Raw genomic sequence first — 18,841 nt, 5'->3', positions numbered from 1 at the left:
CTGTGGAAGAGATTTAGCACCTGCATGACTATTATTGGTACCATTAGCTTTTCATATTGTATTTTTATGTGAAAACACATCAAAACAGCAGGCATCAGCTTTTTTTTAAATGCTCTTTTTTTACTTTTCAAGAAAAACAGCAGCAGAAAAATATAGGTTGTGTTCCAGGAAACAGCCGCTCGCAAGTCCCAGAAGGGCTGGGGATGTGCTTTGTGGTTTTCCTGACTCTTGGAGTGACACTTTTACTTTTTAAAGCCGAGGCTTCATTTGTATTTTGAAAATATGACAATCTCCTTCTCAGCAGGGTTGCATTGTTTCTAAAAGGCTGAAATTGCTACAGGATTTAAATCTGGTGAGGATCCGGTTATTCCCTTAACAATGCATTTTAGAACACCCACCCATAAAATAGCTTGACATCTGTAAACTTGAGGCCACATTCTCCAGCTAGATAGCACTCAAGCAACTGGCTGGAAATGGGGAAGGCGTGAAGGAGAAAGGAGTGCCGCTGTTGTGTATTCTGTGCTTAAACCGATCTCTTCCTCTGCTTCACAGCTAACTGATGCAGATTATTTATAGATTTCAGAGCCAAAAATTAACACAGTTCCTTGCAGGCAGAAGAGAAATGTATGGGATCATTATTAATTCTCTAGCATTATAGTGCCTTCTGGCTCAATGTGCGTGCTGGGGACCAAGTGTAAACACACATTTATCATCGTGACCCTTAATCTGTTCCCAAAAATGTCCTTCAGTGGGGAACTGTAAAACAGCTTTTCTAAAGGATTTGAGACCTTTTTCTTTGCCACTGACAAAGATCTTTACAGACTTTGCTGTAATAGAACCTTCAAATGTAAAATGTTGTGAATGCTAGTTTAGAATGTTCCATTTTGTGAAAAAGAAAACAAAAAAGCACGCTGGGATGCTAGCTGTCTTTACACAAATGCCTTTTGTTTTCTTTCATTGGGGCAAATTACCCAGGCTGATGAGAAATTTCCTTCTTCAAGGTCTACCCTAATTTCTGCACCCTTAGCTTCTCTTAGTTCCTCCTATTGTTTCTAGTTTCTCCATTGTTGTTTTCCTTTCCCTTGACAGCAGTCTTAGGTGGTGCTAATAGATTTCAGCAGCAGAGGAAATACAGTACCAATAAGATTCGGGTACCGAATCCCTCACTGGCCACTGAGCTTAGTGGGATAAAATTGTCCTTCATGTAATTTTAACAGTGTCCATGGAGTAATTCTAGCCATTGGCCTGTTCTGTCTCTCTCTGCAGCTCCTTCTACCTCCATCATAACATGAGGTGGAGGAGATAGGATCCCTACAGCAGCTGCTATTGTTTGATCAGCAGCACAATCTTTGTTGGAATTTCATTTCCCTTGCAGCCTCGCTTCTAGAATTCATTTGTCATCCATACTTTGTAGCACTTATATTTGCCTGTAATTACATACCAGTCTGGCAATACTTTATTGTTAACATAAAGCACTGGTGTTTAAATCCCCAATCTTATGCTGAAGTATTTGCAAAACTCTGTAATTGCTAAAATAATAAAGCTGCCATTATTGTATGGGAAGTTTACAGCCTGTTACTGAAATACTTGTATCAGCTTAACTATACCTGTATGCATTCCTCATGTTCTCATGGCTTAAGAGACAGACTTCCCAGTTTCTGTTGCTTTCACAGAATGGCTGAGGTGCGAAGAGACCTTGTGGATCCCTTTGAGCTCAGGATGTTCTATTATTCTGTGACTATAACTTCTGGTAGCCCAGGGCTGCGCTCATACGTGTTATCTCAGAGCATGCAGGGGACTCCACAATCTCTGGATGAGCAGTTCCAGGGTTCAGTCAAAACTTCACTTTTTTCTGGGTTATGGTCTGCTCTCATGTAGCATTTGTAAGAAGTCTATAGAAGATAGCTAGGAAAAACAAGTTCAGTTTGGTTAAACTCGGTGTAATGGTAGAGATATCACTCCAAACGTTTATGGACCTGCAAACCAGAAAAGATAAAGTATTTTGGTTTCATTTTGTGTTGGCTTTCTGCAGGCAGAAAAACAGCAATGCCCCTTTCTTGTTGTTCGTTACTTACTGTGCTGTTGTTTAGCCTTTACACAATCCCCCGCTATGTCAGTTTGCTCCCAAACTAGCTGGGCAAAGCAGACCTCAGCACTGGACACCAGGGTTAGAGTAACTGGTGCAGGTGCATTATAATTATTTTTTTTTTTCCATACAGAAAGCTCAAAAAATCCACACCGAGTATAAACATGTCTCCAGCAGCTTGGGAACTTGTGCTGTAATGAATGGCACGGTCTCTCAGCTTTGTTTTCATACACATGCATAGAACATCTTCACGTGGGGGATGGCAAGGAGACTCTGAGTTCTTCCAACAGCAGCCACTGGACGTTACCATGGGTGCCCCATCGGTGGCTCAGCACCCCACAGAGCAGTAGCATCACACTCTCAAGACCTACACACAACAACGCACGTTCGGACTGCGCTGGTACTTAGCCAATAGGTGCCGTTCTGCGGTGCCGCCTGCCTGCGACCCGCCTGCGACCCACCTGCTCTCCTCTCCCCAACTCCTCAAAGTATTGCCCCGGCCTACGTGCGTGCTCCGCGTACCCCCACAGAGCAGGAACAGCCCCGCTTCGGCACGGGCCCTGCACCGCAAAGAGTTCGGTGCATCGAATCCAGAGAGGCAGCGCCTCCCCGCCCGGCGCGGCCCCGAACCCGAGGCGGCAGGGCCGCACCCGTTGTGCCCTCGGTGACAGCGCGGCCCCCTCCCGCCCACCCCTCAGCCCGGCTCGCGTCGCTCCGCGTTGGATTGCTCGCGTCTGCCCGGCGCTGGGGCTGCCCGGCTGGCGGCGCGGCCAGGCGAGCTCAGCCGAGCGCAGAGGCGGATTTTGAGGAACAATAACAGAGCGGGGAGTGCGGGACCGGCGCGGCCGCCCCGCCCGCCGCCGCACCATGTACGCCTTTGTGCGGTTCCTGGAGGACAACGTCTGCTACGCGCTGCCCGTCTCCTGCGTGCAGGACTTCAGCCCCACGTCCCAGCTCGACTTCGACAACCAGAAGGTCTACACGGTGTACCGCAACCCCGAAGAGGCGGCGGAGGAGGACGACGAGAGCACCGGCGAGTGGGGGGAGCGCCTGCTGCTCCACAAGGCCCAGATCCTGGCGCTGGCAGGTGGGCGCGGGCAGGGCCGGCTGAGGGAGGGGGCGGGCGGCGGACGGAGCCCTGGGGAGGGGGGGGGCGAGGGAAGACGGGGGGGGGATTCGCAAGCGACCCTCAGGGCTGGGCCGGGGGGACCGCAGGGTGGGGAGCAGGGCCGGGTTGGGAGAACCCCCCTTCCCCAAGGAAAAAAAAAAAAAAAAAAAAAAAAAAGGAAGGTTTCCCTGCCTAGCGTATTTATAGTGCATGGAGTCATTTCTGTACCTTCGCAGCTCGTGTTGCCACATTGGAGCTGTGTTGCTGGTTTCTGTCTGCTCTGTTAGTTTAAGCGACTTCTCAAATTGGGAGGCAGCAGCGGGGGAAGCAGAGCTTTGTGTGGGGCTTGGTGGTGCTCAGTGTGGTTGCTCCACGTTTCTCGTACACACGGCTCCCTGCCTACAAGCGCTGCTTCAACTGCACATTTAAAACGCAATCCCGTACTTTGGCCATTTAAACCCTGGTGCTGCTGTGTGGTCCCCAAGTCGTGTCCTGTTGGCAGCACGAAGACTTTCTGTAGTTTCTTTGCAACCGCAAAAAGCTCTGTCCTCCTCACAGCTGGCATGGGAAGAAAGTTTGAGGGTGTTTGAAGCGAGCTGCTGGCTGGTGTGGAGGTGTCCCATAGGATGGGACAAGCTGAGTGTCACTGTGTGGCCCACAGGATGCAGGGTTCCGATCCTGAGCTCCACATTTGGGGAGAAATACGGCCCGTGGCCATTTCCCCAAATATGGCCTGTGCTGCCGAATCTGCTCTCCTGCACTGCAAAGGCCCGGAACAGAGCAGCTCGGTGCTGCAGGCATGTAAAACTAGTGTTTTCCTAATTTTTATTTTATTTTTGGAAACAACAATTTTGGAAACAACAAAGTAGGTCAGCTGGTGATCCATCTAGTCCCTGAGTCAGAGAGTGGCTTGTACCAGTGGCCTGTGTACAGTAGTGGCCATAAGCAGATGCTTGGAACAAATAAGAAACAGGAGAGCTTGTACATCATTTCCCTGTAGAGTTTTTCTGATCTGTGAATATCTGCAGGAGTATCCCCAGAGTTCAGAAATAGCAGAGGCTGACAGAGGAGTGGATTCTTCTGCAAAGTTTTTGTCATCCTGTGCCAACATGCAGTGTTTTGTGTGACTTGTCTGTAGCACAGGAGAATTGATACATGAATTATTTGCATGTTGCCTGCTGTGTACATGGAAGACAGCAGTGTCACTGCTTGGGGTTTGCTTGGCCTCTTCTCAAAAGTTACCCACATGGAGTTTGCCTTTTTGTTTCTTCCTGGGGAAGTGCCCTTTCTCAAGCGTTTCAGAGTTCTCGGTCATGCTGTTTTGCTCATGTGGTGAGCCTGCAAGGTTGCCACTAAGTTTTCCAGCAGGAAGTGCTCTTACTTTAGTCAACTCACTCATCCCAGACAGAGTTTGTTCCTAAGAGAAGTCTACTAGAGAGTTTTCTTCATCTCTCTAGAACCAGAACAAGGCAGTATATATTGTTTCTCCAGAGGGCAAAACTTGTTATCTGTTTTAGAGATCTGCATTAATTACTCCTCAGAGATCTTAGTTTTTACAGGAACTTTTCCTACCAAGCCAGGAACACAAAGAAACAAAGCTATTTTTATCATGTGTGCTCCATCTCAATACATATGATGTGTATGTGTGAGTTACATGTTTCAACATTTTTCATATGAGTGTTTATTCTGGTTCTTCTTTCCTTCCTCTACCATATAAAAATTCCATAACTGAATTAAACATGCTGTAGCCAAAGGATTAGTTACTTTCAGAGTTTTCACTTTCTCACCAAGTTTTTAATGTTGATGTTTATTTTATAGTGGTTAAAACACTGGGGATAAAGGTTGATCTTAAATGAAGATACTTTTGTTTTCTAGTGACCAATTAAGTTTGTGTGGCAAACAGATTAAGACAACTTATAGCAAGCGTTATGAATCTGATGTTATGCAACCTGCTTTTGTAATGTAGAAGATGAGTTTAAAAGTCAGTAGTGTGTCACATACTTGCATGGAACTTTTAATCCTGAAGCATTACAATGTATGCTAGTAGTAAAGTAAATAAAATGGGTAAAATAGCTTTTATCTTTAAAATGTACAAACTGAGATGATTTGGAATTTCTGGAGGGGAGCCCATGTCTGCACAAATTAGTGCATCAGTGACTTTAAGGATTTACTGCTTTGTTTTGGGGATTCCCCATTAGGAACAGTTTTTAGGATCACTGTGGTAGTACACATTAAATTTAAACAAAAAAAAAGTGGGAGGAGGAATTTCCTTTTATTTTCAGTTAGTTTCAACATGCTCTGTTATTTTCTTGGTAGAGTTTCAACAGGTTGCACAGTGATGTTCCAAAGCTGTTGAAGTAAGCAAAATGATACCTGCTCATATATATTTTCATGATCTAACACTGTTGTTGCAGTGGGAGTTAGAGTACGAAAAAACCTCTTAGCTTTCCTCTCTAGCAACATTGAAAAGGAAGGAGTAGAGAAAGAATACTGATACAAGATCTAGTTGAAACAACTCTTCTACTGTCTTTAAAAAAAAAAAAAAAAAAATACACTTTTACCATCCTGACACTCTAGTTTACCTAGAGATAGATATATGTTCACACCCACAATACAAAATTTATTGGAGCATTTGTGTTGTAAATCATTTGTGAAACAATTGTCCTGATTTGAAGGACTCGTGGAGCATTTATTTGATCCCTGTGTTGAGGTTGGATATTTGGAAATCTGTACATCAGTGAGAAATGGATGCTGCGAGGCAGGGAGAGCTGAAAAGGGAAGAGTGTTGGGCATGCTCAGAACAGCACATAGTTGTGATAGACTTGATATGACGAGGGAATAAATACTGTCTTCTGACAACTTCAACAGCAGTACATAGTGGTATTAGAGCACAGGGATTGTTCTGAGCAGCAGTACATGTCTGTTGTTCCTCTGTGTGTGTGGTTGGGGAACCTTAAACTATTTCAAAAGTTAGTCAAAGACTAAGGCTGAAATAAAGCAGGTTAACCCCTGACTAGGGCAGTTGTAGACAGCTGAGCCATAGAAAGCATGTTAAAATGAGTGTTCTGTTCCATAACAAGATTAGCATTTGGTTAACAGGCAACTGATGTTACGTAGTAATAAAGGAATCACTTTATTTACCTCTTGAATGGAAAATACAGCTCAGTGGACTGAAGCTGTACTGTAAGGCAGTTTCTTGAGGTGGCATGTTAACTGCTCTTTCTCGCTGAGGATAAAATAAATTGACAGCTTTTCAGGAGGAGCTTGAGCCTTCCTTCTGATCATTCACACCCTTCATTTTTATTTCTTTCGTGTCCTTTCATCTAAACACAAAAGCTGTTTTTCTCGTCCCTCTTGTTGAAACAGGTGTGCCACTTGCAACTTTTTTTGCTCCTGTCCGATGTAATCATTGTCAGTTTTGTCCATAAGCATGTGTACACCTTACTGTGATCCTTATGTGACCCTGCTGGAGCCACTTCTAATGCTCATCACATTGCAAAGCAAGGTGGAACAAATCAATGTACAGGAACTTTTAAAAAGTTCACTACTGCAGGCTCCATCTGTTGACAAGTTAATAGTGACTGTCTTCTAATTGGAGGCATTCTTTCCTGACTGCAGTAAATAATTGCTCTCTCTAGCTACTGCCCTTAGCACTTCCCACCTGCACCATAACAGCAAACACGTCTCAATCAGATCCTGACTGCAGTTCCCTGCCTGCCACAGCAGGCACATTAATACCTGTGTGCATCCATATTCTTCCCTGTCCCTTCATAAAATGTGATGCTCCACTTTTTATTTAACTAGGTTAGGTGTGTTTTTTTATTTTTTATTTTTTTTCTTTTTAAAGTCTTTAAAAGTCTGAACAGCTCATGATGAGGTAATTTGCTGCGTTTCAGAAGGATGTGAAGTCTCCATTCCTGGAACAGTTTTCAAGTAAATGATTTTGTTGCTGAGTTTTGAATAAGTTTGAGGGTGGATTCATCCTAAGAAGTTGAAGCTCCCTGATTTGAACAATTAAAGGAGGAGAGACATTGTTGAGTGCTGGAGTAGGTGAAAATTTACAAGTTGGGATTTTAGGTTATACCAAGATTGTGCAGCATGTAGGTCAGCAGGTGATGATGGGTAAAATCATTCTGAATCCTTTCACTGTTCAGACAGCCTGGGGAGCTGGATTAGGTAGAGCAGAGTGTGGCAATGCCGTGGCCTGTGCCATGCTCAGACACAGTGTTGCCCCACGTAAGGTAGTGCCATGAGGGAGTTGTAGGAAGCCTTCCAGCAATTGCTTGTCACAGACTTTGGTCTGTTTTCCTGGGATAGCTCAGGAGGACCTGTGGGCTGCACTTTGTATGGCTGCCTTTGAGCAGCCAGCCCACTTTGTCCTACCTGAGCACTGGGGTTTGCCTTGGGGTGACCTGGTCACTGAGCAGAGCTGAGCCCAGCAGTGCTGAAGCAAGCTTGTTCAAAACATAGTCCATTTCCTGTTCATTTTTAACTATTTCAAGATGAAGGATGGATTTATTTTTCTTTTTCCCCTTTCCTCTATATTGTACTGTAGGAGTGTGTCTGAGATTTAAAGAGCTTGTACAAGGGTGCCATTTTTCTTTATTGTATCTGTTTGTTCAGCTTTGAGGTAGGGCTCATCATTGCAAAGCTGAAGTGGCAGCATCAAAAAGGAATTTAGAACTTTTAAAACAATATCCAGTAACTGTTACGATAGTGGTGATGGGTACGTATCATCAGCAACAGTGCTAATGAAAAGGAATTTAAAAGCAATTTTACTGCAAGATTTTACCCTCTAGTTATCTCTTTCTATATATCTTAGTGTGGAAAGAAGTATCTTTTGGTCTCAGCTGACCTGCTTATTCCTCAGTCACTTCTGCTTTTTGCTTCAGAAGAGTCGGAAGTCATTTACTAGTTTGTTTTTATGACGCACGCCCTTACATGTCACCTAGAGCATTGTGATTTCTCTTGGTCTTAATACACACATTATAGCATATAACACAAGTTATGCTTGTAAATGTTACAGAAGCTCAGCTATGGTACAATAAAAATATGAATTTCAGGATTTTAATAAAATTGACTTCAAAGGTAGTATGGGGATGGTAACTATGGTAACAAACACTTACTAATCAAAATATGCTAAATTTTGCTGGGAAGTGAAAAAGGAGATTAATGTAACTTATCGTTTTTGTTTTCTTAATTTGACTGTAAAACATTTTTTCCAGTGCTAGCCTAAGTGCTAGTCTCTATTTCCTGGGTTGTTGGGGCTTTTTTTTGTATTTTTTTTTTGTTGTTGTTGTTGCTTCTGGAAATCCTTTAAAAATAGCACCAACGGAACCACATAATTTTTGTGTGGAAACCAAAAAATACATGAATCTACCCACTATTTCCATAGCAAACTCATTCCTCGGGCAGAGAGGTTGTGGAGGTTTCCTGGAGAGTTCCCTGTAGGCTGCTGCTTTTTCTGGCCTTTGTGATCAGGAAATCATTATTGAGGGTTGGTACTAATGAAGTTCTTTGGTGTGATTCAGGCTGACTGCTTATAGCAGGCAAATTGACAAACTCTAGCTGTCATTGCAAGAGTGATGTCTTGAGATGAACTCTAGAACTTTTTGAAAAAGAAACAGCTTTTGTAATAAGTAAATTTTTATGAAATACTTAGCATGTCCAGTCTTTTGAAAAGTAGTTCCCATAATTGAGTTTTGCATATAGGTACAGAGTAAAGACTTAAAGGATATTAATGTTATGCTTGTTTTCAAGAATATATATTTTTTCATTTAATGGTAATAATACATTATTGGTTTTGATTCCAGAAGGATTATGAGAACTGTTCCAAAATAGTTGTATTCCTTTCTGCTGGAGCAGGCTGCCCAGAGAGGCTGTGGATGCCCCGTCCCTGAAGGTGCTCAAGGCCACAGACAGCCTGGTCTAGTATTAAATGTGGAGGTTGGTGGCCCTGCCTGTGGTGAGGGGTTGGAGCTTCGTGTTCCTTGAGGTCCCTTCCAACCTGGGCTGTTCTATAATTCTATGTTTGACGTGCTCAGAGTGTTGTACAACATTAACAAATCTGCACAGCAGTTCAGTGGGGCAGATGTAAGCGCTGAGATAGACAGAGAGATCAAGTTATTCAATGTCTGTTTTTAAGTAAATATTGGATCCAAGATTGGATCCTCACCATTTAGGGGGGAAAAACAAAAAACAAAACAAAAACAACCAAAAATCACCCACCTTGATTTCATGTTTCTCAATCTGCGTGTCTTTACTTGATTTAATGGCTCCATCATTCTCTACTGCCAACAGACACTGTTTTAATCCTCCTCCTAAGAAATTAAATGGGAGGGTTTTGTTTATAAAAAGAATAATAACTTATATTGCTTAAAAATAAACAAATTAAAACTTATATAAATTATTATTTACATTTATTTTGGGCCGTGTTGCTTTTGGTTAATTATTGTTGGAGAGGCTTCATATTAACTTCTGAATTAAGAAATACATCATCAGTGAGCTTTCTTGACTCAGGTTTCTGGTACATCATCCTCCTTACCCAATATCTCCAAACCTAACAAGCCGTTTCCCAGTCTCATTTGGAGTTATTTTCAGTCTGGCTTCTATTCTCTCCATTCAAATGCAATTCATGAGGTTTAGCAACCTTTTGGCTGGTTTCTCAAGAGCATGTCTTCACCTGTACATGCTTTTTGGCCTTGTTTGTCAGTGTTGCTGCTTGTTATGTTCTTCCCTGATGTTTGGAGCACACTTCTTTTTGAAGACATTTCCCTGGTCGCTCAGTTGTCTGTTGCTGTCTTTTTCTCAGGATGTTTTTCATGGGTATTTAGTTCTTAAATTTTTGAGGGTGATATTAGCCTTGATAATGGATACTCAGCTTTGCCTTTTTATTCCTTACTTTTGTCACTTCTTGAAATTTCTTTCTAGCTTTCTTCTCTGACATCCTTACGCAGAAATGTTTGATCCCTTCTCTGCCTGCTCCCTTTGTTTTCGCTGCTTCAACTTCAGTGGCTCACTTCCTCGCATACCTTTTGCATTCCTACACTATCCATTCCACTGTGTTGTATATTATTGTGGTTTTGAGTTTCTTCCACTTTAGTAGAGGTCTTAAGCTCAGGGGTGGTTCGTGCAAGAAGAATTTTTCTTTCTCTATGTCCTGATCACCTTCTGAGCCTGTAGAGTTGTTATACGTTCTGAAATCACGTCTTCCTCTTAAATCTTTCCTCTTGACTTCCTTAGCATCTTGCATTAGCAAGAAACTTATGGCTCTTCCATTTCTTTCCATTTTCAAATAAACTAGCTTGGTTTTTTCTGTTGTATTATCACACTGCTTTCATTTTCAGTCACAGCGATATTGATTATTGTTTATTTGTATTTAAGTGCCACTTAGGAATCCATGCTCTGTGGTGCTCCATGCTTGTATTTGTTTTGAAGCACCAAGTATACCTTTGTCTGTGGGTTTTTGTTTTGGTTCTCGAGAGTCTGTCTTGTTTAAAGTGTGCACTGAAAGCTGTGCAGAACCTATGGAGGCAATGCTGTTCTCTCAGGCAGCAGTGAGGCAGTTCCCCCCATGCTGCTATGTTGAATTCTTCGCAGGTGCTGCCCATATGTGTTGGGTATATGCCTAAAAATGGGAAGAGTGATGTTGAATTTTTTGAACTGTCAGTATATCATTTTTCACCAGGGATGGAATTTTTTTTGAAGGCTTAGGGAAAGGGTGAATTTTGCTCAAGGTTCTCTCATTTTATTATCGTAAGATTTATAGCATCACTGATCCCCTTATTTGGGCTGATCCAAAACCTTCCATCCTTCATCTACTCAGGGTGCAGAGCTCTCTTCCTCTAGTTTTTCATCTTTGACTCCAGAAGTTAGAAGACAAACAAACTTATAAACAGAATGTGAACTGTTTTTTGAAGGGATTAGTTTCTTCAGTGTGTACCATTAATTTAGAAAGTAAGGAATGTTTTAAAGAGACTTTGAGATTTCCGTAGTTCTACTCTACATCCTGGAATATAGTTTTCAATTTTAGGTCACTAACATATTTTTACTTGAATTTAACCAACTCATTTCCTGCCCTGTCAAACTCACTTTGTCTGCCTCAGTTCCCTGCTGCTGTAGACTCGAAGCTATTGCATTTTGGCTCCGATCCACCCATTCTGATGCTGAAACGAAGGCCCCGACTGAAGGAGACATTCCAGGAACAGTTTATCCTTCACTAGTTGATACTGATTCTCTAATGCAGGCATGTTTTTTTGGCTTTTTTCTATTCTTTTCTTTTGGCAATGCTGAGGGCAAATGTCTTCCCAGGCACTGTGAAGTTTCCCAGCAGTTTGCTTTCTTCTTGCTAGCTGAGGAACAATGGGAGATGGCCATACGGACTGAGAAGTGCTGTCACATGCACTGGCTCTTGAGCCCTGTACTTCAATACCTGGTGAGGTTGACTGGTGAGATCTCTCCAAGCCTGACCTTTTTCCTGGAGTACTGTTATTCCAGAATTCTTCATTCTGTGTATTGAATCACAAAATACCATTTTCTCTGACTACTGTGCACAAAAGCAGTTTTTCGTGCTCCGTGTCTTCTGGAATGTCTGTTTAAAGGGCAGAGGGCTTCAGTGCTGTCCATGCTTGCATCGCGCTTCTGTGCTGTTTATTTCATTACAAGTACCTAATTAGCGATGTTAAGTGCTAGTTCTCTGTGGTCAGTTTCACTACATCACTTATTTCACGCACAGGAAAAGCAGTAGATACAACTTAGTGACAGTCTGTTTATGACCACCAAAGGGAAGGTATAATCTTTAACTTGTGTCAAGGTTTAAATTACTGGGGGCAAAGTCTGGACAAACAATTCACGTCATTGCAAAAGGCTCTGCGTGACAGCATTTCTGGGGCTGTCTTTCTCAGTGTGTTCTACAGCTCCAGTCAGCAAATTGCATCTTGTCCAGCTGTTCAGGTTCATATCCTGGTTTTCTTCTGGCTCAGGATTTGTGCATGTTTCACATTTTCTGGATTGCTCTTTTGTCTTTGCCTTTTCTAGGCTTACACAACAGCAGAAATGGAGTTCTAGGAAGAACAGATCAAAAGGCACATTCATGTTTCTCCTACCCTTCCCTCTGGTCCACTCTCACTTCCCTCCCACCCCTTCCCAAATTCCATTAATATTTACAGGACATAAGCCAGTACTTAACATTATCCTAAAATTAAGAGGGTTTTTTTGTTTGTTTGTTTGTTTGTTTGTTTCTGGCTCTATCTGCAGCTAATGTGGAAGACAACAGAAGTTAGAAATGTACTTAAAAAAAAAAAACAAGAACAAAAAAATCCTGAGCTTTAATTTACACGGGCTCATTTTTACCGTTGTTTCTTCAAATTTTGTGGGGAAAAGTAATTCTTCAACTCACTGGTTCGTTTACAGGGTAAGCAGTAATATCAAGAAACCAAATGCAAAGATTTGCCAAATACAGTGCTGATAGTTAGATAGTGACTTGTGCTGATAGTTAGACACCAATAATTGATAAACTAAGCATTCGTAAGGAAGTATATAAATACACTTTTACCTTCAGTCCACCTGTTAAGTCATGTAGATACAGATTTCATAGGCAGACTGAGAAACTGAGAGGGGAATGGAGGGTAAAGAATTGAGATGTGCATTGTTCTACTTGACCCCCAAACTGGTTATTTTCTTTCATTTCTGTTCTTCAGAGCATCAAATGCGTTCTTAACCTTTACAAGTTAACTTAAAAAATCGAAAGCCAAAACCAAAAGAAAAATATTTCTGTTCTTCCAAATTGTTTTTATTTTAATGTTTTGTATGTCAGAAAGTATTTGCTGACTTCACTGTAGCCTACACATGCACTTATTCCTCTGTGACTCCTTTCCAGAGTGTTTCAAGCCCTGTTTTTTCCCAGGCCATGGGCAGAACTGATGGTGTCCGTTTCCAGTTTGCCTCGGGTTCTGGCTAGGGCTCACCTCAGGTAAGTGCCAGGAGGCACTTTAGGTAACTATGTGAAGCAATTGGATGATGTCCACCTTGTAAAGAGGCCAAGGGTTATTTCAGACCAGAGAAACAGATCTGCATTCTTTAAATGCAGAAGAGATGTAGAATGTTGTTCTTCATGTTCTGTGGAAGATGGTTTGGCAAAGCAACCTAGGAAAGCTTGCTCTGCAATACATTTGAAAAAATTGCGAGCTCATATTTTAGTGAAACACTCCAGTGCACCAAAGTATATGGTCACAGAAAAATGTATATTCTTCTTTCCATCTGGATTTATTTATTTTTCAATTTCTGATCTTCCAAGAAGACATCAGTACCCATTAACCTATCCTTCAGTCAAATTTGTATGTTTGGGTTTGTTTGTTTTTCAATAAGGGCTGTCTTATCCTCTGCTCTTTGACAGCGGAAGTGAGCTGTGTCACTCTTCTCATGAACCTATATTTTCCAGATAAATGGAAATGTAGGGTTGGTTTTTGTGTGCTATTGTTATTTTTCTGTTTCTTTCTCTGTGTATTTTTGTGGGTTTTTTTTTTTTTTTTTTCCAACGCTGAAACTGTTGGATTGCCTTTTTGTTTTACTGGGATAAGCATCCATGATGCTCTGGGGAACAGAGAATGATCTAAAATAAGCCTAGCTGTTTTCTGTTGTTTATCTGTTTCGTTTTGCATCTGTCTTAGTATTTATTGCAACCATCTGCATTTCATTTCAGGTTGTCTAATGTCGTCTTCTGCCTTTTCTGTGCCTTTCCTTTTTACATAGCCGTGGGCTGTAATATCACCATTTGCCTACAAGAGATCCATTTCTATCTGTAACAAAATGAATTGCATTCATCTGTGTAATTCATTTCTAATGAATGCCTCGCTCCTCATTAAACAGTGATTTACCTTTGTTTCCTTTTTCTGTGTTGTCAACTCTAACCATTTCAAGGTCCTGTGGAGAGATGCTAATGTGAGAAAGCAGAAGTCGATGCAACTAAACACTAAGAAATGTCATCCTCATTAGCACCTTCAAAAATATTCATGGGACACTTTCTGAAATACAGTTTGAAGGTGGATAAGAAGACTCCAAACGTTTTCTTATTCATAGACTTTCAGTGCACAAATACAACACTTCAGACTTTAAAGGCATCGCTCCTTGTCGAAGTCCTGCATGGGTAGCCAAGCTGGGAAATTTCTTTAGGCTTGGTTTGCTCTGCAAGAATTTCACAGGTCACAGACACATTTGGGGTGACTGTACTCTTGCTTCCCTGCCCCCTTTGCATCTTTTCAAAAATATTAACATGCTTCAAACATATTTTCAGGAAATACTTAATTTTGAGGTATTTTAGAATCTTTCATACTTGAAAATATTTTACTTAAATTTTTTGAGATTCAAAGATTTCAACATGTCCTGCAGCATCTCCTTTTCCTGCCTTTGCACGACTGCAGAATCTGCCATGCTAGCAAATAAATCTGTGCTGCTGATTGCTGGTACAAGTGCAGTACAGGATAAATAACCAAGTTTATTTTCACTTAAAGCCTCAGTAGAATCTGAACTGCAGCAACAGATAATGAATATGAAAATACTTTCGGTAAACTTAAAGTAATGCAGATGCTTTTAGGAAGTTGCCTTATTTACAGCATCTTTAACTCTTATTTAGTGATAGTACTACCTACTTGTTGACATTTCTGATGGTTCCAATAAACTTAGCTCGGCATTTTACAATACTTAAGCTTGGGTTTGGCCAGATTGATCTCCTGTTGAAACTCTAGCATCGTCAATGGCTATCAGTTGAGTTACACCATGCATTAATTTGAAGGGAATGGAGCATGGGAGATATTTTTTTCTTCTTTTTTTTTTTTTTTTTTTTAAACGAGTCTTACTGAAGTCATGTAGCATTTGGAAGTAAGAACACTGATTAATGTAACAAAATTTTACTTTCAATATACATTTTAGAGGACAAAACTGACCTTGAGAACAGTGTGATGCAGAAGAAAATTAAAATCCCCAAACTCTCTTTCAATCACGTAGAAGAAGCTGGGGAGGTTACAGATTATGGGGAAGAAGATGTGGAGCTTAGACACAGTAAGGTACTGAAGACTTTCCTTTTTTTTCTTTTGTTTTTTTTTTTGGGGGGGGGGAGGAAGTGCTTGGGGCATGTACAGACTTCATAGCTTAAGAATTCCAGTGCTGCTTTTGATCTCCTTAAAACATTGTGTTTATTGTAATTGGTTCAAATTAGGAGTGGAGGGGATATGGTATGGGTTTTCAAAAACCTGATTCATGTGCAATCAAACACTTTTCTGTTTATATGGTCGCACATGGCTTAATCACCATTTGAGGTTTTTGGAATGATGCTCTTTCACTTGGGTGCAGAATGCTTTAAAAGTGACCAGCTGTTCTCAGTGGCACTTATGACCTAATGCACTTTGCTTGTTTGGAATTGGAAGAGGTGCTCTGAGACTTCTCAAATACAGCAGTGCTTGAGAAGGCAAACTGACAAGGCAGCATCCCTACATTATAACTGCCAGTTGCCTTTTTAGGTCCAGATTGCAGAAGCCCACTATGTAACCATATTTATTTTTTGATATCAGATAATTTCTTTAAAAGCCTGCCAACCTTCAGAATAAAATAATGTTCTGTGGCTTCATGTGTTTTGCAGCTGCACGAATGATGCTAGCACATCTCTTTATGGTGGGCCAGCATTTTTTTTTTTTTTTAGAGCATGCGTGGAGCAGGCATAACATGAAGTAATCTCATTTTCTGCCACATTACTTGTGGATACTGTGGTATGGGAATTGATAGTGTCAGCTTCTTGTCTCTTGTCTATGAACTACATTTGCTTTCCTTGCAGTTGCTTGGAAGTTCAAATGCTTTTTCCATATTTGGCCAATAAAACATAGTAATTTTTACACGTACCGTTACATTTTAATACTGCTGTATGGGCCCCCAAAAACAGGTGTGCTTTAATTTATAGAGTTTGGATTTTATTTAGAAGACTGAAGGTGAATTTCTGTCAAGAGTTCAAAGGAGATGAAGCCTCTGCAATGTAGAACTAATAGTGAAACAATCAGTTGATCAGGGAAATGAGATAGATGATACGTTCTGTCTCCAACTCCAGTGTTTTCAATTCCCTTTCATTGTTTTCTGATAGTGTTAACATATTCACCCGTTGGGCTAATGTAGCAGGGGAAAAGTCAGAAGGCTTTGTCTCCTCGTGTGTGGGAAGGACAAGCCCTCAATGCAAACAGCAGCTTTGTGTGGTGTGCTCCTTTGATCTCTGATGTCATCACAGGTGACAAACATAATTGATTGTCTCTCTTACCTACCAGAAAAGCCATTGTTGTAGGAAATCTAGATGTTAAGCATGAACTTGAATGGAAAAGAGCACTAGATCCAGTGTTATTTTTTTAATAAATTAGCTTTGTATATGGAATGGAGTGACCTATTAACACAGTCAGTTTGCAGTTGTTGCACAAATGCAGAAAGAAAGACCTGAAAGAAAGACATCTGTATTTCAGAAGCTTGTATATGCATTTTGCTGAATTACACCTGCATGGTAGCTACAGCATGTGTCTTCATAAGAATTTGATAGGCAAAACATTTTTGCAGGCAGACTTTTTTTTTTTTTTTGCATTTTTTTAATAAGTAAAAGAATATTAACAGTCCACAAATCCGTAGAATTTTAATTTATATTAAACCTTACTATACTTCTAATTATTATTATTTTTATTGTAACATTCAGAGGCAAGATGGAAGGAAACAAAGTGAAGGTACACACAAAAGCATCGAAGCAGTTGTTGCTCGCCTTGAAAAACAAAATGGGATGAGTCTCAGTAATACTTCCAGCCCTGAGGAGGCTTTCATGGAGGCTTCAGAAGGGATGAACAACATGGACGATGCTGTAGTCCCTCGGATTCTGTATGAAGAATTGCTGAGGAGTTACCAACAGCAACAAGAAGAAATGAGACACATTCAACAGGAGCTTGAAAGAACACGGAGGCAGCTTGTGCAACAAGCAAAGAAGCTAAAGGAATATGGGGCACTCGTGTCAGAAATGAAAGAGCTCAGAGACTTGAACAGGAGACTCCAGGATGTACTGCTTCTAAGACTAGGTAGTGGTAAGTGCCGGACTTAAATGGGACAAGTTTTAATGAATTTTGCAAATGTGATCAATAGTATGGAAACGTTTTTGAAGAATAGCAGTGGTTGTTAAACTGGACATTGAATGTTAAAAGGGTTTTCTGCTATGGCTGTACAATATACGTCGAATTTGTATGATATGTATGTCTGGGTTTTTCTTTAATGGTAGTAGAGGTCTTTGTGCTAGTTTGGCTGAATCAGAGTTTCGTTTTAAGCAGCTGTATTTTAACAGGTCTTTCAACTTCCAGTATATGCTGAAAAAGACAATAAAGTTTAATCTGCAAAATATACCAATATGTTCCAGTTTTAAAAAGAAAAAAAGAAGAAAGAAAAGGCAGTGCAATGAAAATTTGGGCAAAACCTATTTTACTTCTTTCAGTCAGGGTTTTTTGTTATGTAAGTGACTGTTACCTCCCATTTTCTGCCCCCTGCTTCCCGTCAGTAGCACACTGGAATGTGGAATACACCTGAACTTCTTGGCAGTGGCTTTAAACAGCCATGCTGTTTAAAAAATAATGGCTTGTTAAAGACTAATTAAGAGAAACTTTCTATATTAGCGTCCCGTTATCAGCATGTGTTACAAAATGCAGGTTTGTGTAATTTGGATTTAAATTTTAAATATCTTGAGTAATTGCTAAATTGTTTTGGTTTATAACAATTATTTAATCATTATGTTGGAATAAATGGGAAAAAAGACAAAATAAAAAGCTCATCCTTTTCATTGAAGATGATACCCTTGGAATACCTTCAAATATTTTACTGAATTATATTTATTTGCTAATAGAATGTGAAACTGTTGTGTTGAAGATTCGCTTGGTGACTGAAACTTGGTTAAAATTTACGCATCCAGACTTAGCATGCTGTGTCTTATGTCTGCCTTTGTGTATCTGGAAAATTAATTTTTGCATGTTAGTTGGATATTGGCTCTTCTACTTGAACGAATGCATGCAGTTTGCATGGAGATCCATTCACGTACGAACCTGAACCTGATAGAGCATGTGCCTGTCCTGTAGCATGTGTTAAGGTGTGCTGGCAGATTTGGACTCAGGTTTTCGAGGCTGAAGAGTTAAACTGGGTGTTTGGGTGTGAACGCTCATTGTTGTTATGCTCTGCATAATTAAAATGCCATTACTTATTATAAAAATAATAGTTAACTTTTAAAATAAAACAGGCAAGATTTCCACAATCTGAAAAAACACAATGTGGTTGGCAGTAGATTCTACTGAGCTTTCGAAAAATTTTCCTTGGATGGAGAGATGTTTCTTCATCTGCAAATAGTTAGCTGGAATTTATGTGAATGGAACATCAACCAGATGTTTGTAGGCAATGGGGCTAAACAGCATCAAATACCAATTTAGTTGGTAGACTTGACAACAGTTTGAGTGGTGAGACCAGCAGTGGAATGGAGACAGCTTCTGAATTCTGTCTCGTTTCTTTCACTCTAAGAAAGGGGGCTGCTTTTTTTCACTTGAGCCACGTTAAGAAAGCTTAGAAGAAAAAGGAAAAAAAAAAAAAAAAAAAAAAAAAAGAAAAAA

The 18,841-nt window shown here is 40.7% G+C and overlaps 2 protein-coding genes across 6 annotated transcripts in view; both read left to right on the top strand.

The window, feature by feature from the left end:
* The window catches only part of LOC122160555 (cytosolic carboxypeptidase 6-like), a 292,765-nt gene extending 290,141 nt beyond the window's left edge, over positions 1-2,624 (top strand). The window contains exon 4 of the mRNA XM_042819164.1: positions 2,220-2,624. Coding sequence (XP_042675098.1) covers positions 2,220-2,248 — 29 coding nt within the window. The 3' untranslated portion in view covers positions 2,249-2,624. The remainder of the gene's footprint in view (positions 1-2,219) is intronic.
* Positions 2,625-2,893: 269 nt separating this feature from the next.
* Positions 2,894-18,841, top strand: part of BEND5 (BEN domain containing 5) — a 30,353-nt gene continuing 14,405 nt past the window's right edge. The window contains exons 1-4 of one of the 5 annotated variants that reach the window (XM_042819159.1): positions 3,096-3,173; positions 13,072-13,164; positions 15,120-15,253; positions 16,909-17,284. In XM_042819159.1, coding sequence (XP_042675093.1) covers positions 15,149-15,253; positions 16,909-17,284 — 481 coding nt within the window. In that variant the 5' untranslated portion in view covers positions 3,096-3,173; positions 13,072-13,164; positions 15,120-15,148. Of the gene's footprint in view, positions 3,174-12,471; positions 12,607-13,071; positions 13,165-15,119; positions 15,254-16,908; positions 17,285-18,841 lie in introns of those variants that run through there. The other 4 variants (XM_042819160.1, XM_042819157.1, XM_042819156.1 and 1 more) reach the window with 4 other exon arrangements.

The sequence above is a fragment of the Centrocercus urophasianus genome, unplaced genomic scaffold, assembly GCF_019232065.1.
Source record: "Centrocercus urophasianus isolate 14NV4802_14NV808 unplaced genomic scaffold, USGS_Curo_1.0 seq_18, whole genome shotgun sequence".
NCBI lineage: Eukaryota > Metazoa > Chordata > Aves > Galliformes > Phasianidae > Centrocercus > Centrocercus urophasianus.
Note: the sequence above shows the minus strand (reverse complement) of the source record. Positions and strands in the feature narration are given on the sequence as shown.